Here is a 19,308-nt window from a genome sequence, read left to right as displayed (position 1 = left end):
TCCAACCTTTTACTCCCAACTTTTTGAGCTTAAAAAAAGTTGAAACTACTAATGCTGTATGTAGGACTATTTGCTGGAGCACAGGTAACCTCTCAGGGGCCACAACCCTGAAGAAAATGGCTCTCCCTTCCCTAGCAGCCATAAGTTGCCAATAGCTCCTCAGATAGGGTGGTATTTTTGAGCCCTTCTCTCACCCATGCTGGTATTTTGGCTAACTTGATCTTGCGTACATGTTGTGTAAAGTCACTGCTGCTGTGAGTTGACATATGTGAAAGCCCTGCCACACCTAGCAAAATCTTTTTCTGAAGATAGTTACTGTTTTTGGCTCTTAAAATCCCTCCATGCACTCTTCCTTTATGGTCCCTTAGTCTTGAGTAACAGTTCCTTATTTTCTGTACATCGACCATTTGTGGGCTGTTGTGTTAGTGACAGTCTATTGTAAACAGAAGCTTCTTTGATGAAGATTGAGAGATGTAATCTGCCCACAATTTCTTATCAATAATTATCATTTAAAAAATCTAATTTGATGCTATATATTCAGTTGTTAGGTCTAAGGAATGAATTAGCCTTAATTTAACTTTCAGCTAATTCAGAGTGACTAAGAGGAAAGGCATGGACAAATGGTATGTATCTATGCCTGTTTAAAATGTTAAATGACATTTACGTGAGTGACATACTTTCTTAGTTTATGCCATGAAATCACTGTATTGAAAGTTTCAGTCATTGTTATACTAAAAGGCTATCTAAAGACTATACTGGTACTGGCAAATTCCACGTACAATTAATAGTCGTATGGTGTGACAAAGTTCTATAGTTTGAAAATTTGTAATCTATTGGATTCAAACATCTATGTTTGTTTATTTGTGAGGAGAGACATCTTACATCTGGCATAATTAAGTTTTTCTGCTGATTGTTTTGCATATTTAAATATGACTTACCTAGAGTACTTGGGATGTACTAGGCATGATGCAGGAAAGGTTTCAAGTACCATTTTAAGAGATGTTTGGCATCTGCAAGGGGTAGATATTTGGTGTTTCAGTGGCTTTACCTAGGTGTGGTATGCAGTGAGTTCTCCAGTAGAGCTGTGATGGTTGAGATGAGAGTCAGTGCTAGAGGAGGTTTTAGCATATTTCTTATGCACTTTTCAGGCCTCTGTGTCTGCCTAAGCAACACAGAAAAGCCAAGACTGATTTTAATAAGAATGAGCCACCTCAACTGGTTGCAATTTGCCCCATGAACTTCTCTCTGGTGTGAATTTTACTGATAGATGGGCATCTTATTTAGATTCATGTTTTAGTCATTACTTAACTTGTTTTTCTTAACTTTGAAACCATGAGTCCTAATAAAATCTTAAATGGCCTTTGTCAATTAATACACATTTAGTATCTAGTTTTTCATATCTTCAGATCAAGATGTCTGTTACTAGTGTGGCAGATTTGGATTCTGGGCAAAGGTGACACTTGCTGGACCTTGTCAATCAGACCTTTCAAAATGAGTTCTTTGGTTACCTCAGGTGCCCATTTGAAAACACTATAGATTTTGTTGCTCAAATTGTATACCTGATAAATATAAAACTTGAAATTTCAGAAAATATTATCTCTAAGACAATTCAACTGTCGCCAGGATACAGAATATTCATGGGAGTTTTTGTTGTTCTTGGTTGTTTGTTTTTGCTTTTAATGCAGCAGCAACTTCAATGATCATAGATCAGTATATTAATGTGTTCCTCTAAATACTTTAAATTAATGAAAAATAGTGCTTATAGCTTTAAAATCTTTGTAACTAGAAGACTGCATGGTCTCTGTGATGCTGAGGCTGTACCCATGCTTTAAGGCTAAGGTTACCTTTAATTCTCTCCTGACAGCAAGTGAGCATACATGTTCACTCACTGCTGTATGGTGGGATGCACAGATGTGTTATGTTTGTAATGCTGACTATCTTCATCCACTATCTTATTCCTGCAGAGCTTCTGTGAGAAGACTATTTTAGGAGTTTTGTAATCAGTACCTCTACATTATATCTGCTGCCTTTGCATCTTAGAAATCTTTGCAAATGGTTTCATTCTCTACAATTCTCCCTTCATGCTGACTTATGATAGTTTAAAGCCACACATACTTTCTTTACAAATTCCAAGATAGGTTATTTCAGTCAATGACAGCCACATCCCAGGTGAATGTGAGATTTTGGGAAATCCCCTTATGTTGGCTGTCACCCAGGGTACTTTGTCTAGCTTTACCCCTTAATAAAATTGAAGTGCTTTAATTTCCCAAGATATACTGTTCCATAAACAAGCAGCTGGCATTATGAACAAAGTTGGCAGAATTTCATAGGCATTTTGCAAACATTTAAGGCATAGTAGCAACTAACACTTATGGAAGAACATTTACTAAATTTAAGAATTGTGCTCAGTTGATGGGAGATGTCATTCTGTAAATATGTTTCTCTTATTGGTTAATGAATCAATCACTATTTGACAATGGGGAAGCAAGATAGGTGGAACTAGGGGAGGTGGAGTTGTGATGTGATCTCAGGAGGAGAGGATGAGAGCCTGGCATTCTCAGTAAGATAAGACCATGTAGAAATACATACATTAGTAATTATGGATTAATATTTAAGGCAGAGCTAGCAAATGAGAAGCTGAAGCCATTGGCCAACAGCTTTATAACTAAGAGAGTCTCTGTGTGTTATTTTGGGACTGACACAACTCTGGGCCCAGGATCATAACACTCAGTACTTGTAATTGACCTGAGGGGAATTATGACTTGCCCCCATTTTAACATTAGAACTTTGAACTTTACATAGTTTGATAACCTATCATATCAACATACCATGTTAGAACATATGGAAATTTGATTTCATGTAGCAATCACTTAGTCACTGTACTGTAGTAATTTTCTAAATTATGTCCAACTAGATTTTAAGAATATGTGGATAAAATCTCAAACCTCCAAAAGCAGTCAATTATGTTGCATAGATATCAAGAAATATTTTTTTCATTTGGAAAAGAAAACAAAAAGCATCTAGGTATGCTGACACATGCTTATAAACCCAGCACTTTGGAAGCTGAGGCAGGAGACTCTAAGTTCAAGTCCAGCCTGGCCCATGTTCAGAGATGGTGTCTAAAAAACACAAGGAAAACAAAAGAGATTGATTGGAAAATAATTGAATATATACTATTAAGTAGGTCTAATGGCATGTGCCTTGCTAGCATTTATCTGTATATCTTCCATAAAATTCCATAATTGTAAGAGTTTTTGGTCATGAACTTATTGTTAACGCCATTCTGCTATTGATCTTATACCATGACTTCCTCAATATTTAAATCAAGTATCCTGGGAGTAGGTCTCTTGTCTCCATTCACAGGTCATTTTCTCTAAAAATGTCTTGGAGAAAAGAAATTTGTCTCATTTTATTGTTGAATCAGTGCAGGGTATGCCTTCCTCCTGAGATTCTGTAAACTCATAACTAATTACCTCTCTTATGATTTGATGGTCTAATTTTTCCCCTATATTCTTCTTTTCTGGGGTTGGTTTGTTATTTTTTAAAAATTCCTAATATCATACAAATAACATAGATGTTTGGGAAAAACATCTTTGAGAAAACTTTGAATAAAGCAAGGAGTATTCTACATCATTATTTGTAGAAATAGCATGAGCACAAGCCACGAGAGCCTCTGACATTTGTTCTTCATGGGACCTGACTCTTATTAGCCTGAGGTTTTACTTGCTAGAACTCTTTTTCCAGATTATAGCCAGCATCCTTGGGAAAAAATCTTTTGTTTAAATCTATTTAGTGGGGCCATTTAATTAAGCCTGATGGGCTCTGTATTTTGTAGCCCCAAAGACCCATTAGTAAAGTTCCCTCAGAGAAACTGTCCCTTTTTTAAAGAAAAATGTCCTCCTAACTCAGCTGGGGAGCTCAAATGGCAGCCAGTTTTCACAATAACTTTTCTTCAGTTATACCAAGTTAGCCTGTGATTTAGCTGAGCCAAATAAACATATAATATCTATTGCAAACTCTAATGAGGAGAGGATTAAGGCAGGAAGGTAATTTAAAGGCTGCTTCAATAGATCAGATTCGAGGAACTAGGAATGGAAACAAGGCTAGAAGGGACATAGACTTAATAGGTCTTGGCTGATTAGACATGAGACCTGAGAAGAAATGATTCTAAAGGCCATTTTGGAGTTTGGAACATCACTGAGTCGCAGCCTGATTCATTGTCAGCAAATGAGTGAAGTGAGAGTCTCAATTTGGGGAGAAAGTGCAGGGTCTCATGAATTCAAAGTAACTTCTCTCATTTGTGGGGAAATGCCTGGGTCAGGCAGCAAAGACTTCGGAGGGGAGCTCAGGAGAGTGGTGAATGTTTGTGAAGTAAAATATGTGTTTCTTCAGGCTGGATATCAGCTCAACTCTGATGATGGGTGCTCTTTTTAGGAGAGAGAGGCGAATGAGACCAAGCAGAAGAATGAGCAGAAATGACACTGGTGATGAAACAGACATTTATTTCTACTTCTCACTTTAAATATGGTGTCTGTGGGGTTAAGCTTGATTCTGCATAAGGTAGAAAGCATAGACATCTGGAAATATTCTCAGAAATATGAGATAATAATTTGTAGAAAAATTGAGGTTTGTATTCACAAGCTTAAGTCCTAGAATAGCTTTCATAACTTAATATCCATTATAATAACAGTAGCTAACAATATTTAATGTAAATAACATATTGTCTTGTATTTTTTTTGTAAAAGGTAATTAATTAATTCACTTACTTATTGAGTATGTCACATGAGTGCCTGAATGTGTGTCTATATACCACATGCATGCCTAATATTTGTGATTAAGGAAAAGAGGTTATTGGATCGTCTGGGACTGAAGTCTTATTGGATGGATGTGAGCTAGTATCAGGTTCTGAGAATCAAACCCTGGCCATTTGAAAGATCAGTCATTGTTCTTATCAGTCTGGTTGCTAGTTTTCTTTTGATATAGCGTCTCATGAAGCTCCGGATGGCCTCCTACTCCTTATACAATAGAGTATGGTCTTGAACTACTGGTCCTCCATTGCCTTCCTCCCAAAGCCTAGGATTAAAGGTGTGAACCATGTGCCTGGCATGGCAGTAAATGAGTTTTGAGGGGAGTAGTTAGGGCCTCAGGCATATGAGGCAGGTACTCAAACACTGAAATGTATCTCAGTTACTGGTTAGGTATACTTTGCTTCATTGTATAAATAGTATCATATGGGTTATTTATTGATTTTTTTAAATTTTATTTTATATATATTAGTGTTTTGCCTGAATACATGTCTGTGAATCACTTGCATGCCTGATTCCTACAGTGGTCAGAAAAGGTATTAGGTCCCTGGAACTGGGTTTACAGGAATGTTTGTGAGCTGCTATGTGGTTGCTAGGAACCAAAGCAGGGTCCTGTGGAAGAGTAACCATTGCTCTTGACCACTGAGCCACTGCTATAGCCCTTTATGTGTTATTTTTGTAAGTATTATTTTATATACTCATCTGAGAAGCATACTGCTTTTTTTTAGAAGTCATCTTTATTTAACAACATTTTTCTGTATCTTTACAACATGATTCTGCTTTCTATGCAATCTTTCAGTTTTTCTATTTTGTGGATTATGACCTTTACGACATTTTAGGTTACCCAAGTTAAGAAAAGCTGGCTAGAAACAAGTCAAGCTAAGGTCAGGCATTTATAAGAAATAACAAGCTCCATGCGTGTAATTTATTTGGAAGCTGGATGGTGGGTCCCCAAAAGAGTAAAACAGTGTCAAAAAACAACCAATGACAACACAAATCAAGAACACAAAGCAAGGAGCATCTCTGTCTCATGATTCTATAGAAGAGAGCCTACAAATAAGATGCATTGCGTGCCACTTCCTGGAAGTACTCAGGTATCACACAAATTCCAAGGAAAGGGGATCAAAGCAAACATTTTAAAGACTAAACCAATGTAGCCATCACTGTGCTGCAGATATCTGGTATAAGCTAGGGACTATGTCTATCCAGGTTTTCTTAGCTTAAATTATTCCATATACTTTTTGCCTCTCTACATTTTCCTTTTCTTAATTTTGTGATCTTACTTTCACTCTTACTTTGTGGTTGGCTGGCTGGCTGAGTGGCTGGCCCCTGATGTCCTCCTTTCCTTGTTCTCCTGCTTCTTCCTCTTCCTTGTTTCTCCTATTTATTCTCTCTACCTGCCAGCCCCACCTATCGTTTCTCCTGCCTTGCTCTTACAACTTAAATTAACCCATAATTCTTATCTATGTTCAGCCTTTTCTTGGTAAGCCATCTTGCTTCCTCTGAGTCTGGCTGGCAACTGCTCCTCTGCCTTTCCTCTTCCCACAATTCTCCTAGTTGGGTAGCCCCACCCATACTCCCTGCCAGGCTACTGGCCAATCAGCATTTTATTGAACCAATACAAGTGACAGATCTTTACAGTGTACAAGAGCATTATCCCACATCAATCAGTTGTTTTAGACAGGCAAAGAATCACAACCTCACAGAGTTAAACAAATGAAACATAAAAGAATGCAACACATCTTTACATAATTAAAAAATATTCCAGAGCATAAACAAACACCTTAAAATAATATTCTACAACAGATTTGTTTTGTGTTTCTTATACAGGTTGTTTTTCAAGCTCAAATGCTTGCCACTCATGGACAAGAGGGAGTTATAGCTATTGATGATATATCTTTCAGTTCAGGTTGTTTGCCAGCAAATGGTAAGAACTTTTTGTTTTATCTTGATTCTTATTCTTTGAAAATTTAGGCATTGCAATGACTTTCCCCTGCTCTGTTTTTCTGTGACATTTTAATAGTGGCTACTTTTCATTGCTCTAATATACTGTTTCACAGTGACTTGCTTACACTGGAAGAGAAGACAGGCTTTTTCACAAACTCTGAAGCTATAAAGGATTAGGTGGAATGATTTAGTATTAGCTTTTAATCACTTAGTGATGTTTACACTGGCTAGCTAAACCAGAGAGCTCTATGCCTTCCAGGGGGCTGGTAGGAAACTGGCTTCCAAACCCTTGAAATGGCCTCATTAGAGTACAGGTTTGTTAATCCACTGCAAGGCATCAATTGGAAGAAATTGGTGGTTGTAATCTATCTTCTATTTGGAACAAAAAAAAAGACATTGATAAAATGCATATTTCAAATCTAAGATGGCACCAATATTGAATTCTTAATTACATTAATCAAACAATATTCAATGCCTATTTATATTTTTCCAATGAAAATATAAGTATTAAAATTAAAATTATAATTTGACTAGGTTACAAATTTATGCAAGGAAGGATAATATATAATACACATATTATTTTACATTACCTTTTTATTGCATTATGGTTTGATATAATATAGCTGCATACAATGGCTATTTTATTTGTCAGTTTTCTGATAGTATAATGAAATGATTGAATATAGGTGCAGTATAAAGAAAACAAGTTAATTTAGCTCATAATTCTAGAAGTTCAAGAATGCCTGGCTCTGGTGATGATTTCATGGATTTAAATGTGTCATTGTGGATGAAATCATAGAAAAGAGTACTCAAAAGGGAGAGGGCATACAATGGGGCAGGAAACTAAGGTAGGAGAATGGTTCTCTTTCTTTCTTCTTTTTTTTTCTTTTAAATTTATTTATTTATTTTTAATAACCAAGTCCATTTAAATGAAAACAAACATTTATAGATAATACTTGATAATTTGGGCATTGTTCAAACAATATTCAATGCCTATTTATATTTTTCCAATGAAAATATCAGTATTAAAATTAAAATAATTTGACAATATTTGGGAATTTGGGTGTCATTCTTTCCAAACTATTTCCTGCTGGTAAGGGGCACTGTCATGGGAGATTCGAAGAAGATTCAGAAATCCTGGCTGTAGTCTGTAAGGCTGCTTTGTCCAGCTGTTTTGAATGTAGGATCACCTGGTACTCTGTTTCAGGTAGTCTGGCTTGATCAAACCACATTAGTCTGGAAGGAAACCACATCTTTTCATTTTCTGTGGAAACAAAACTAGAAATCCTTTTCCCCAGTAACTTTTCCTTGAACTTAAATTTTGGAGTCAAAGTATTTTTTTTTAAATTTAATTTATTATTTTACATGTCGATCCCAGTTCCCTCTCTCTTCCATCGTCCCTTCCTCCCTCCTTCCCTCCTTACCCTCTCTGCCCTCTCACATGCTCTCTAAACACCCTCCCCTCCCATCCCCCCACCCCAATTCCATGTGTAGGGGAATGCCATCCAGTTGGGGTAATGTAGGTCTGACAGGTCTGTGAAGTAGGTCTAGGGCTTCTCTCCTGTCTCTAGATTAAGACAGTTATCCCTCCATGGGAGATGTGTTTGCAAACTCCTTTTGTGCACCAGGGATACATGCTGGCTCCACTGTCTGAGGTCCTTTAGACTGCTTAGTCCTTCTGGCTGAGACCCATATTCAAGGGATCCTGAGTCAGTCCCATGCTGGCTTCCAAGCTATCAGTCTGGTGGCCCTTTAGCTCCTCCTTGTTCAGGTAAGCTGTCTCTATGGGTTTCTGCCACCTGGCCTTGTCCTCTCCATCTGCATCTGGGTTCTACTTCGACTCAGTGTTTATGTATGGGTGTTTGCTCCTGTTTCCAACAGGCATTAGTTGAGGGCTCCATGGATAAATTAGTTGTTGATCTCACTATCCAGGAAGGGCATTTATGGTAGCCTTTCCACGGAAGCACAAATTGTTAGTTGGCAGCAGGCTTGTAGTTCTCTAGACCTTTCTTTGTGTTCAATTTTATCTTCAAACCAATATTGGCTCCCTCTTTTGTGTTCTCTCTCTCTCTGTGTCTCTCTCTCCCTTTCCTGTCTTCTATTCTGAACCAGGCTCAATCTTCCTGGTCGCACGTGTTTTCTTTTCTTCCCCTCGTTTTCTCCTACTTCTCTCTCCGTTTGCTGCCCCCTCCACTTCCCCTGAGCTCTGGGGGCCTTGTCCCTTCCCGGTTCTGTGAGGGACTTTATATGAATCTCTTAGAATACACCTTGTATCCTAGTTCCTCTGCTGGTGTGAATTATAGGTTGGTGATCCTTTGATCTAGGTCTAAAATCCATATATGAGTGAGTACATACTGTGTTCCTCTTTTTGTGACTGGGTTACCTCATTCAGGATGGTTTCTTCAAGTGCCATCCACTTGCATGCGAATTTCAAGATACCATTATTTTTTTCTGCAGAGTAGTATTCCATTGTGTAGATGTGCCACATCTTCATTAATCATTATTGAATTGAGGGGCATCTAGGTTGCTTCCAGGTTCTTGCTATTACAAATAGTGCTGCTATGAACATAGTTGAACAGATGTCTTTGTTACATAGATGTGGATCGTTTGGGTATATGCCTAAGAGGGGGATTGCCGGGTCCTGTGGTAGACTAATTCCCTGAGGAACCACCATACTGATCTCCAAAATGGCTGTATGAGCTTGCACTCCCACCAGCAGTGGAGGAGTGTTTCCCATTTCTCCATATCCTCTCCAACATGAGTCATCACTGGTGTTTCTAATTTTAGCCATTCTGGCAGGAGTAAGATGGTATCTCAAAGTTGTTTTGATTTGCATTTCCCTGATAGCTAAGGATGTGGAGCACTTTCTTCAGTGTGTTTCCTCTATTGAGAATTCTTTCTTCAGTTCTGTACCCCATTTTTTAATAGGGTTATTTGGTGTTTTGTTGACTAGTTTCTTGAGTTCTTTGTATATTTTAGAGATGAGCCCTTTGTCGGATATAGGATTGGGTAAAATCTTTTCCCAGTCTGTGGGCTGCCGTTTGGTCTTGTCCACTGTGTCCTTTGCCTTATAGAAGCTTCTAAGTTTGAAGAGGTCCCATTTACTAATTGCTTCTCTCAGTGTCTGTGCCCCTGGAGTTATGTTCAGGAAGCAGTCTCCTATACCAATTTGTTCAAGGGTACAGGAGTATGGTTTTCTGCTCCTTTAGAAAACCTTCCATGAGAACTAACTGGGATCCTGTAAGAATTACATTATTCCTTTTTAATGTTCTGTATCATTTGTTCTAATGACTTCCTGACTAAGATCCATCACTTAATATCCCCAACAGTTTGTACTGTTGTCACACAGAGGATCAAACTACAAACACATAAACCTCTGGAATACTCAACTTATATACAAATCATAGAAGTTATTCGGTCAAAAGGGATTCTATATCTGAACTTAGTTCAAACATATGGAAGTTATGATATTAATTCAGGATCCAAGGAGATATGTTGGTTTTCTTGTGATAAAGTAAGGATTTTATTAATTGGTGTTTGTATTGTGTGTGAAATTTGACTATTGTTATTTCTGGTATGATAAAAGTTGTGGGCAGGTAGGATTTATGGGATCTGTAGTTGTACTTCTGACACTGAAACTCATAAAGGTCTGTGTTATCAATGTCCCTATTGGATCAATTGAAATAGATAATTCAGGGGTTATATATTTCACTCCACCTAGCTTCATAAATAAATAATCAGGTTATCAACCTCAAAGATGTTTCAGAAAAACAGGGTGGAATTAATGAGACCAGAAGAATGCAGGGTATCAGAATTGTAGGCTTAGTACTTCATTGGTGACTGCTCTTCAGCTCAAATCTCCCTTCCTTGTCTCTCCTTCTGTTACCTGGCATGTTATTCCTAAATTAAGTACACAGCTAGTGTTCAAGCAGTCTTTTAAATGAGACATTTATTTCTGACCCTGTCCACTTAGTATTCTTTTTATTTTCTGCAGAAAGTTTAGTCTGTCAAAGAGATTTCTAATTAAATGTATTTATGGTCCAGTCCAGTTAAGCATCCTCAAAAGAAAACAGGCAAGGAGGCCAGACACTGGATGAAGTTTTCCCATGCTACTGGGCTTTGGCCCTTGATACTATACTTGCATTAAAATGTTCTACAGAGACACCATTGGATCTTGCTTGGGAGTTTAACTTGCCTGTAATAAGACCCTACTATCATTCCAGATGTGAACATCCACTTCATTGCTAGTTGTAGAAACTAAAGAAAACTTCTTAATTATCTATGATCATCATTCTGGAAGGCAGAAAGGGCGTGATAGATATTCAAAAGATAAATGCAAGATTTTGTAGAGACCACTCTAAATACCTCCGGAAAGAAGTAACAAACAAAACAAAACAAAAATGAGAATAAATAGATGATGACATTCAATAAACCTTGCAGAGCAACCTGGGGTCAGATAGAAAACCACCCAAATCTATACTTTTTAATGCAATAAGGCATTCTACTTTTAATGTACTTCAGATTTTGTGGCAGTGAAAGTTACTAACTACCAGTCATTACATATATACATTTTAAGGTTTTTTTTTTTAAACTGTGCCTTTTATATGTTAAATTAATATGCCAGTGCAGGGTTTGGAATTAGAGAAAAGGACTTTAGAAATCAAGACTGAGTTTATCAAATGGGAATATCAGACATGCAAGGCATGTTTTTGGTAAGGTAGATGTCATGGAATAAGCCATTTTATACACAGAGGGACAAGTAATTATAAAATGGCAAGATTTGGGAGTTAAATGTATGAGACTTAGGGTAGACCTTATGTCATTGGGTGTTAAAAAAAAGATGGTCAGATTTCTCTTTAAACCTATAATGACTCCCTCTATTATGGCACTAGGAAAATATCCACATAAGATGACCCCAACTAAGAGTCTTATCAATAGTGGAGAGGCTATTTTAAACATCCTTTCCTGGTAATGAGTTTGATTACTGTCGTATATGCCATCCTAGAGCCTTCATCCAGTAGATAATGGAAGCAGAAGCATACACCCACAGGTAAACACTGAGCCAAACTCTTGGAATATCATTGCAGACAGGGAGGAGTGATGAGCAAAGGGGTCAAGGCCAGGCTGGAGAAACCCACAGGAACTGCTGAACTGTCCTTGTGTAGGTCTTGTCCATGTAATCATAGCTATGAGTATTCATGAGTGCAATAACCATGTTACATACAGAAGGCAATATTTAGTAGCACTTTCCCCATCCTTCAGCTTTTTTCATTTTTTAACCCCTTCTGGAGGCTTGGTGGAGAATGCAGTCATTGCTAAAGATGTTATATTTAAAACTAGGAGGAGTGTTAAGCAAAGGGTTCAAGACCAGGCTGGAGAAACCCATAGAAACTGCTGACCTGAATAAGGGGGAGCTAATGGACTCCAATCTGATAGCTGGAAAACCAGCATAAGGCTGACCCAGATACCCTGAATGTGGGTGTTAGTTAGGAGGCCTGGGCAGTCTAAGGGACCTCTAGTAGTGGATCAGTATTTATCCCTAGTATACAAATGGACTTTGGAAACCCATTCCACATAAATAGATAATCTTTCAGCCTAGACACAAGGTGGCGGCCCTAGGCCTTGCTTCCAAGTGATTTGACAGACTTTGAAGATTCCCCCATGAAAGGCCTCACCTTCACTGGGGAGGAGAAATGGGTTAGAAGGTTTGTAGGGGCCAGGGGAAGAGGGAAGGGAGAGCGAACTGGGATTAACATGTAAAAAATAAGCTTGTATCTAATTTAATTTTTTTTTTACAAAAGGAAAAAAATAAAAATTAAAAAGATGGTCACCTTCAGGAAAGCTATTAAAGATATTGTCTTCTCAAAAAACAATTGAAGTTTCAGGTAAAGATACTGTGTTTTTTTGAAGACAAAGGCCCAGGAGTTTTAACATTTTGCTTAAAAATGAAATGTAAAAACATCAACAACAACAAAATTTGTTTTTCTATCTGGCATAATTAGTTTGGAAGGAAAACCCAGCAGGATGAGGATTATCATGGATAAAAAAGAATCTGGGAAATAAATAAGCTGATGGATGCTTATTCAGGGAGAAATCACTTACAACAGAATCATGACCACCAGCAGGTTCCCATCAGAAGAAAGCCTCCTAATGGAGCCTATCTGTCTCTGACCAGGAAGCAAGAGAGGACCTGCTGGGCTCCCTGACCCCAGACCTCGTTCTCACTGGTCATGTCTGTACTTGTCCCCACCCCCAATGTGCATGGTCCGTGCAACAGGTGCAGCTGGTGGATATCTCACTGCAGAGGGTGGGTTGATAGTAGGGACAGAGCTTAGCTTGTGACTGCTGAGAATGAGCACTGGGGTGCAGCTCTGCTCTGTAAATGGCAGGAATGTGAAGGTGGTTAAATTAAGAAGCATTAAATTTCCAGTGGGATTGAACAGCCAACTCCAGGCAGTAATGGAACAGACTGAACATAGTTAATCATCAGAGCCACATGTGGGAGTGATTGGTGCTGGGCTTCCCTCCAGACCTAGTAGATGAGGATCACTGAAGATGGGGCTTGCATTTTAAATTAGGTTATCAGGACAGTTTCTGTGAAATGAGCAAGGCCACACTTAAAAACAGACCTGGCATTTACAAAATGTGGGTCCTGGTTATCCCTGATTCTTGGACAAGGTGCAGAATTCCAACAAGAGAGAGTCAGTGATTTAGTTTCCTCAAGTCCTGAGGGTGGGATTGAGTGGGAGCATCAGAGATGTGGAGGCAAAGGCAAATGGATGTCTTCTGGGCATTTCCATCAGAAAAAACTTTCAGATGCAAGCTGGCTTTAGGAATACATTTAGTTAGATGTAAACAGATAAGTAAGATTAAATGACTTTATAAAATAAAGGCATAAGTACTTAACTCGTTCCTCTCCTTGTGAAAGTCAAGAATAAAGAGATGTTTTTAATGTTTCCCTCATGCTGTTTGGTTTATGGATGAACTCTGTACATCTCAATTTGGGGGCTGGCTGGAAAAAGAAAGCGAGAAAGGGAGGCTATTTTTGTCGCTGTTATTGCTCAGCCAGTTCTTACATGGATGACCTTCATTGCTAGGGAGCACAAAGTTCTTACGAAGAATTACTTTTGTTCCTGCCATAGGGATAGCCACTAAAAAAAAAAAAATCTACCTATTTAGAAGTAAATTTCTACTTTCTGCTGTCTCTCAAAATTTATTTTGTCTCCTTTATTCCCTGTTTTTATCATTGGTGCATGCATTACCAGAAGAGCTTTTCTAGATATAGAGTAATTTTTCACCCCTAGAAGTATACAGGATAGCACATGAGACGGGAGTGGCTATATAAATGTCAAAATGTGTTAACACAATGGAAATTAACAGTGCTAAACAGGAACACTATGCATAATGGTAAAAGGTAAGTTCACACACACACACACACACACACACACACACACAAAATATAAACAAAACCTTAACAGTCTTCAACATATATGGCTTTAATGACAATATTTTTAAAAAATAGAAAATATTGCTGGAATTAAAAGCAATGCATGGCTATATCAGGAGACTTCATTACATGTCTCCCAGTGATAATAGAAGGTATACACAGAAAGTCAACAAAAACACTATGTAATGTACTGCACTAAAATGATGTGCCAATGTAGCCCAATTGATATTGATTAAACATATTTGTAAAAAATAAAATGGTTAACTTGAAGAAATCATCCTAAGTAAGGTAACCGAGTCATAAAAAGAGGAATATGTACTCACTCATATATGGATTTTAGACATAGAGCAAAGGATCACCAGCCTATAATACACACCACCAGAGAAACTAGGAAACAAAGAGGAACCTAAGAGATTCATAGAAGGTCCCTCACAGTAGGAGAAAGGGACAAGATCTCCTGAGCATTTTGGGAGTGGGGGGGGGGACAGTGACTGGAGAGGGAGTGAGGAGAAAGAGAAGGGAAGGAGGGGAGAATATGTGGGACCAGGAAGACTGAGTCGGGAGACGAATAGATGAGAGTAATAATAATAATAATAATAATAATAATAAAAAATACCATAATATACCATAATAGAGGGAGCCATTATAGGTTTGAAAAGAAAACTGACTCTAGTGAAATGTCCAGAGACCTACAAGGATGATCCCAACTAACAATCTGAGCAATAGAGGAAAGGCTAACTTTAATGCCTTTCCCTGATAATGAGACTGATAACTAACTTATATGCCATTGTAGAGCCCTCATCTGGTAGCTGATATAAACAGAAGCAAACAGCAACAGCTAAACATTGAGACAAACTCCTGGAATCCAGTTGCAGAGAGAGAGAGGAGTACTAACAAAACAGGGTCAAGACAAGGCTGCAGAAACCCACAAAAACTGCTGACCTGAGCAAGGGGGAGCTGACTGATAGCTGGGAAACCAGCATTGGACCAACTCAGAACATGGGTCTCAGTTAGAAGGCCTGAGCAGTCTAAGGGACCTCTGACAGTGGAACTAGGAGGTATCCATGGTGCACAAAAGGACTTTGGTAGCACATTCCCCATGTAAGTTTACTCCCTTAGCCTAGAGACTGGAAAGAGGGCCTAGACCCTACTCCAAATGACTTGACAGATTTTGATGATCTCTCCTGGAAGGCATCACCCTTCCTGTGGAGTGGGTAGGGAATGGGATGGAAGGGTGGTTCAGGACATGGGAGGGAGGGTAGGAGTAGGGGAACTGTATTTGATATGTAAATTAAGAAAAAAATACATGTATATATACTACATATATACGTATATATATATAATATATATATATATATTGTTTTTTGAAAATAATAATGGCTAAAGTAGAAAAAATGTAGATAAATATGTTTGTATGGAACAAACAAAATAGGGGCTCAAAATAGAAAGCAAAGTCTTCAATATGGGGAAAGAAAATTAGCGAAGGACTAAAACTTCCCAGCTAAGTGCTAATTCATATGTTGAAGTCCTAACCTCCACCAGAAGACTGGGATTTTATTAATCAGATTGAGTGTAAACATGATTGTTCCTTCGTCCTAGTTACTGTAATATTGGGGTGAAGAGATAACACAACCAGACAACACTTACAAAAGAAAACTTTAACTGGGGCTTTGCTTTAGTTTCAGAGGCTTTAGCCTATTACCATCATGTCATGGAACATGGTGCCAGACATGGCAGACTTGATGCTAGAGATATAGTTGAAAGCCACATCCTGATTCACAGACAGATTGGCTCTGGCCTGAGTTTTTGAAACCTCAAAGCCCTCCTCCAGTGCCACACTTCACCCAAGATGGCCACACCTCCAACTCCTTCTAACACTATCAACCAGTTCCACTCTTAGCTAAGTACTCCAATATGTAAGCCATTCTCATTTAAGTTACCACAGCCTTATTTGGTAACACTGAAATCTTGTATTAAGTAAATATTTTCTCTCTGTTTCTCTGTCTCTCTGCCTCTCTCTCAAATACATATAGAAACTAAAATAACCACATATAGAGGAAGTAAATGATGATATTGATAATGAGAAATAAATGAAAAAAGTTATATAAACAAAAGCCAATTATTATAAAAAGTAAATAAAACTAATGTTTGTATTAGGTTAGCCAAAATAAAAATGACAGAAAACATAGATTACCAATATTATCAGTGAAATGGAGGCTAACAAGAATGATCTTATAGATATTAAACTAACAACACAGAACACTGCAAATAACTGTGTAATAATTCATTTGTGATAGATTCTTTCAAATAAAATTATTAAAATTCATTAATAAGGAAGTGCTATCCTAAAGAATTTTTTATTTACTAAAATTCATAATGAACATTTTTTTCATGGGAGAAAATTATAAGACATTATTTCACTTTCAAATCACATTGGATATTTATCAAAAATAGAAACAAGAACATGTTCTTCCTCATTCTGGAAGGACTACATTGCACAGCACAAATCCAGACAAAATTCACAAAATATCATATTATCACCCTTTAATTGTCAGTGTTCCTACAGAACACTAAGGTTTTCAGTAAAATGTTATAAAACAGAATCAATCGAAATCCAAATCTGGTTCAAAGTTTGTCAAGCAGTCAGTTTGTGATACCATGCAAAAAGACTGAAGAAGAAATGACTATACTATAGCCTTTATAGGTCCAGTAAAAAATGTTTGACAAAATTGAAATTACTATGAAGAAATATCAACTTTTTAAACATGTCGAATGTCCTCAGATTCTACAGTTAACATTAAACCTAGTGGTGAAAGTATGTTTCTTTGCTCTAGAACTGGAAGCAAAAAAGGTTTTCCATTCATCACTCCTATTCAATTATACACCAAAATAATCCTAAGTGGTACAATAGAGCAATATACATAAACAAGGCACACAATAGGAATAGAATGAAATATATTTCTCTATTTGGATAACATATGCAAACAGCCTCATGGAATATAGTTTTTATATTTTTCTAGAACTGGAAAATTAGCTTGTCATAGCTTCAGGTGACAATGTCAGAAGAAGAACCAAATTTGTCTTCATTTAATAGCAATGAGCCACCAGAAATCAATGGCTCAGCAAATGGCTCCATATGTAGTAGAGTAAGAAGGAAACTTACATACACAAATATGAGTCTGATTTGCACTTTGAAAGCTACAAAACACAAAGGATATCAAGAAGAAACACATGTTGAATTTATTAGAGGTAAGTTAAAATAAATTTGTAAAACAATGGTAGCTTTCTTTTTCTTTTTCTTTTTATTTTTCTTATTTTACATACCTATCCCAGTTCTCTCTCCCTCCCTCCCTCATTCCCTTCCTGCCTCCAAGCTCCCCTGACCCCCCTCCTGTCCCATTCCCCACCCACTCCACAGGGAGGGTGAAGCCTTCTAGGAGAGATCATCAAAATCTGTCAAGTCATTTGGAGTAGGGTCTAGGCCCTCCCTCCGGTCTCTAGGCTAAGAGAGTATCCCTCCATGGGCAATGTGTTACCAAAGTCCTTTCATGCACCAGCGATACCTCCTAGTTCCACTGTCAGAGGTCCCTTAGACTGCCCAGGCCTTCTAACTGAGACTCACGTTCAGGGGGTCCGAGTCAGTCCAATGCTGTTTTCCCAGCTATCAGACTGGGGGTCCCTGAGCTCTCCTTTGTTAAGGTCAGCTGTCTCTGTGGGTTTCTACAGCCTGGTCTTGACCCCTTTGCTTATCATTCCTCCTTCTCTGCAACTGGATTCCAGGAACTTGTCTCAATGTTTAGCTGTGGGTGTCTGCTTCTGTTTCCATCAGCTACTAGATGAAGGCTATATGATGGTATATAAGTTAGTTATCAATCTCATTATCAGGGAAGGCCATTTAAGGTAGCCTCTCCCCTGTTGCTCTGATTGTTAGTTGAAGTCATCTTTGTAGGTCTCTGGGCATTATAGGTCTCTTCAAACCTATAATGTCTCCCTTTAATTTCTTGCTCCAGTCTATTAGTCCCCCAACTCAAAACTTGGAAAGATACAGAGAAGATTAGCATGGTAGCATTTTAAAGTTGAAAAGTGCAGATTGTAAAGTTGATGCATGCCTTACTAAATTATATTTTCAGAGGAAAATAACCCTATTGTTTGAGTAAGAATTCATTATTTTTTGCTGTAAAAATAACAACTTCATAGCAGTACATAATCACACTTTTATTATACCTTAGTTCTTTACTGAAATAACAAAACTTAGGTTTTTTATATTATTAGGGAAATCTTTCAGACATTTCCTCCACTTCTAAGAATAATATTCTGTAGCTGCTGCCCTTCCCAAGATATAAGACTTATGGTACATTTATTGGAAGAAATATCTTTAAGACTCTCCCAATGCAGCAAGTACAAAATAGAAATCACTGCTTGTGACTATGCTTATGCTGAAATAAAATGTATTTAATCAGTGATTCTTGAATAACACTGATTGATTCTTGAATAAATTGATGATTATAATTTTTATAATGATTGCATGCGGTGGCTCATAATCAGAATATTGTGAAATTCTATGGATATTTTTTGATTGGGTTTTCAGGACTTTGCTTCAGTGTCATTTGTAAAATGACACCAATGTACAAATCATTGCTTAATTAGAATCTTCATGATGCATAAATATTATGCAGTTAAGCAACTAAAATCCTACTTACCATTTTAAAATGATAGCTTTCCAGAAACCTCTTAAGAACCAACAACTACTAATTAAACCCATTATTAATTAAAGAAAACTGACAAAAAGTTATCTAAAACCTTTAGGGTCAAAATTGGATGTCAATTGTAACTTTCACTGTAACAGATCTGGAATTCATTACCTAATGAATAAGAATTCTGTCCAATTGCACATAACTTGTTTATTTAAGATAAGCTTTGAAGGATGGCTCTCTTTAGACATGTGACTTTATTAATATAGATGCCTTGGGATGGTTGACAAACCTTTCTACTACTGAAGATGAGCGATTTTAACTACCTTTCTGAAGTAATCTGTAAATTCAGATGGCAGAACAATGTAAGAGAAGGAGTGGGGAAGACAAGGGGAAGGCAGGGAGTAGGGAGAAAGAG

The 19,308-nt window shown here is 37.6% G+C and overlaps 1 protein-coding gene across 1 annotated transcript in view; it reads left to right on the top strand.

Moving 5' to 3' along the window:
* Malrd1 (MAM and LDL receptor class A domain containing 1) overlaps positions 1 to 19,308 on the top strand; it is a 602,535-nt gene that overhangs the window by 47,710 nt on the left and 535,517 nt on the right. Inside the window, exon 5 of the mRNA XM_051205714.1 lies at positions 6,636 to 6,732. Coding sequence (XP_051061671.1) covers positions 6,636 to 6,732 — 97 coding nt within the window. The remainder of the gene's footprint in view (positions 1 to 6,635; positions 6,733 to 19,308) is intronic.

Source organism: Phodopus roborovskii, unplaced genomic scaffold (assembly GCF_943737965.1).
Source record: "Phodopus roborovskii unplaced genomic scaffold, PHOROB, whole genome shotgun sequence".
Taxonomy (NCBI): Eukaryota; Metazoa; Chordata; class Mammalia; order Rodentia; family Cricetidae; genus Phodopus; species Phodopus roborovskii.
The sequence above is the reverse complement of the archived record's forward strand: the minus strand, read 5'-3'. Positions and strand labels throughout refer to the sequence as shown.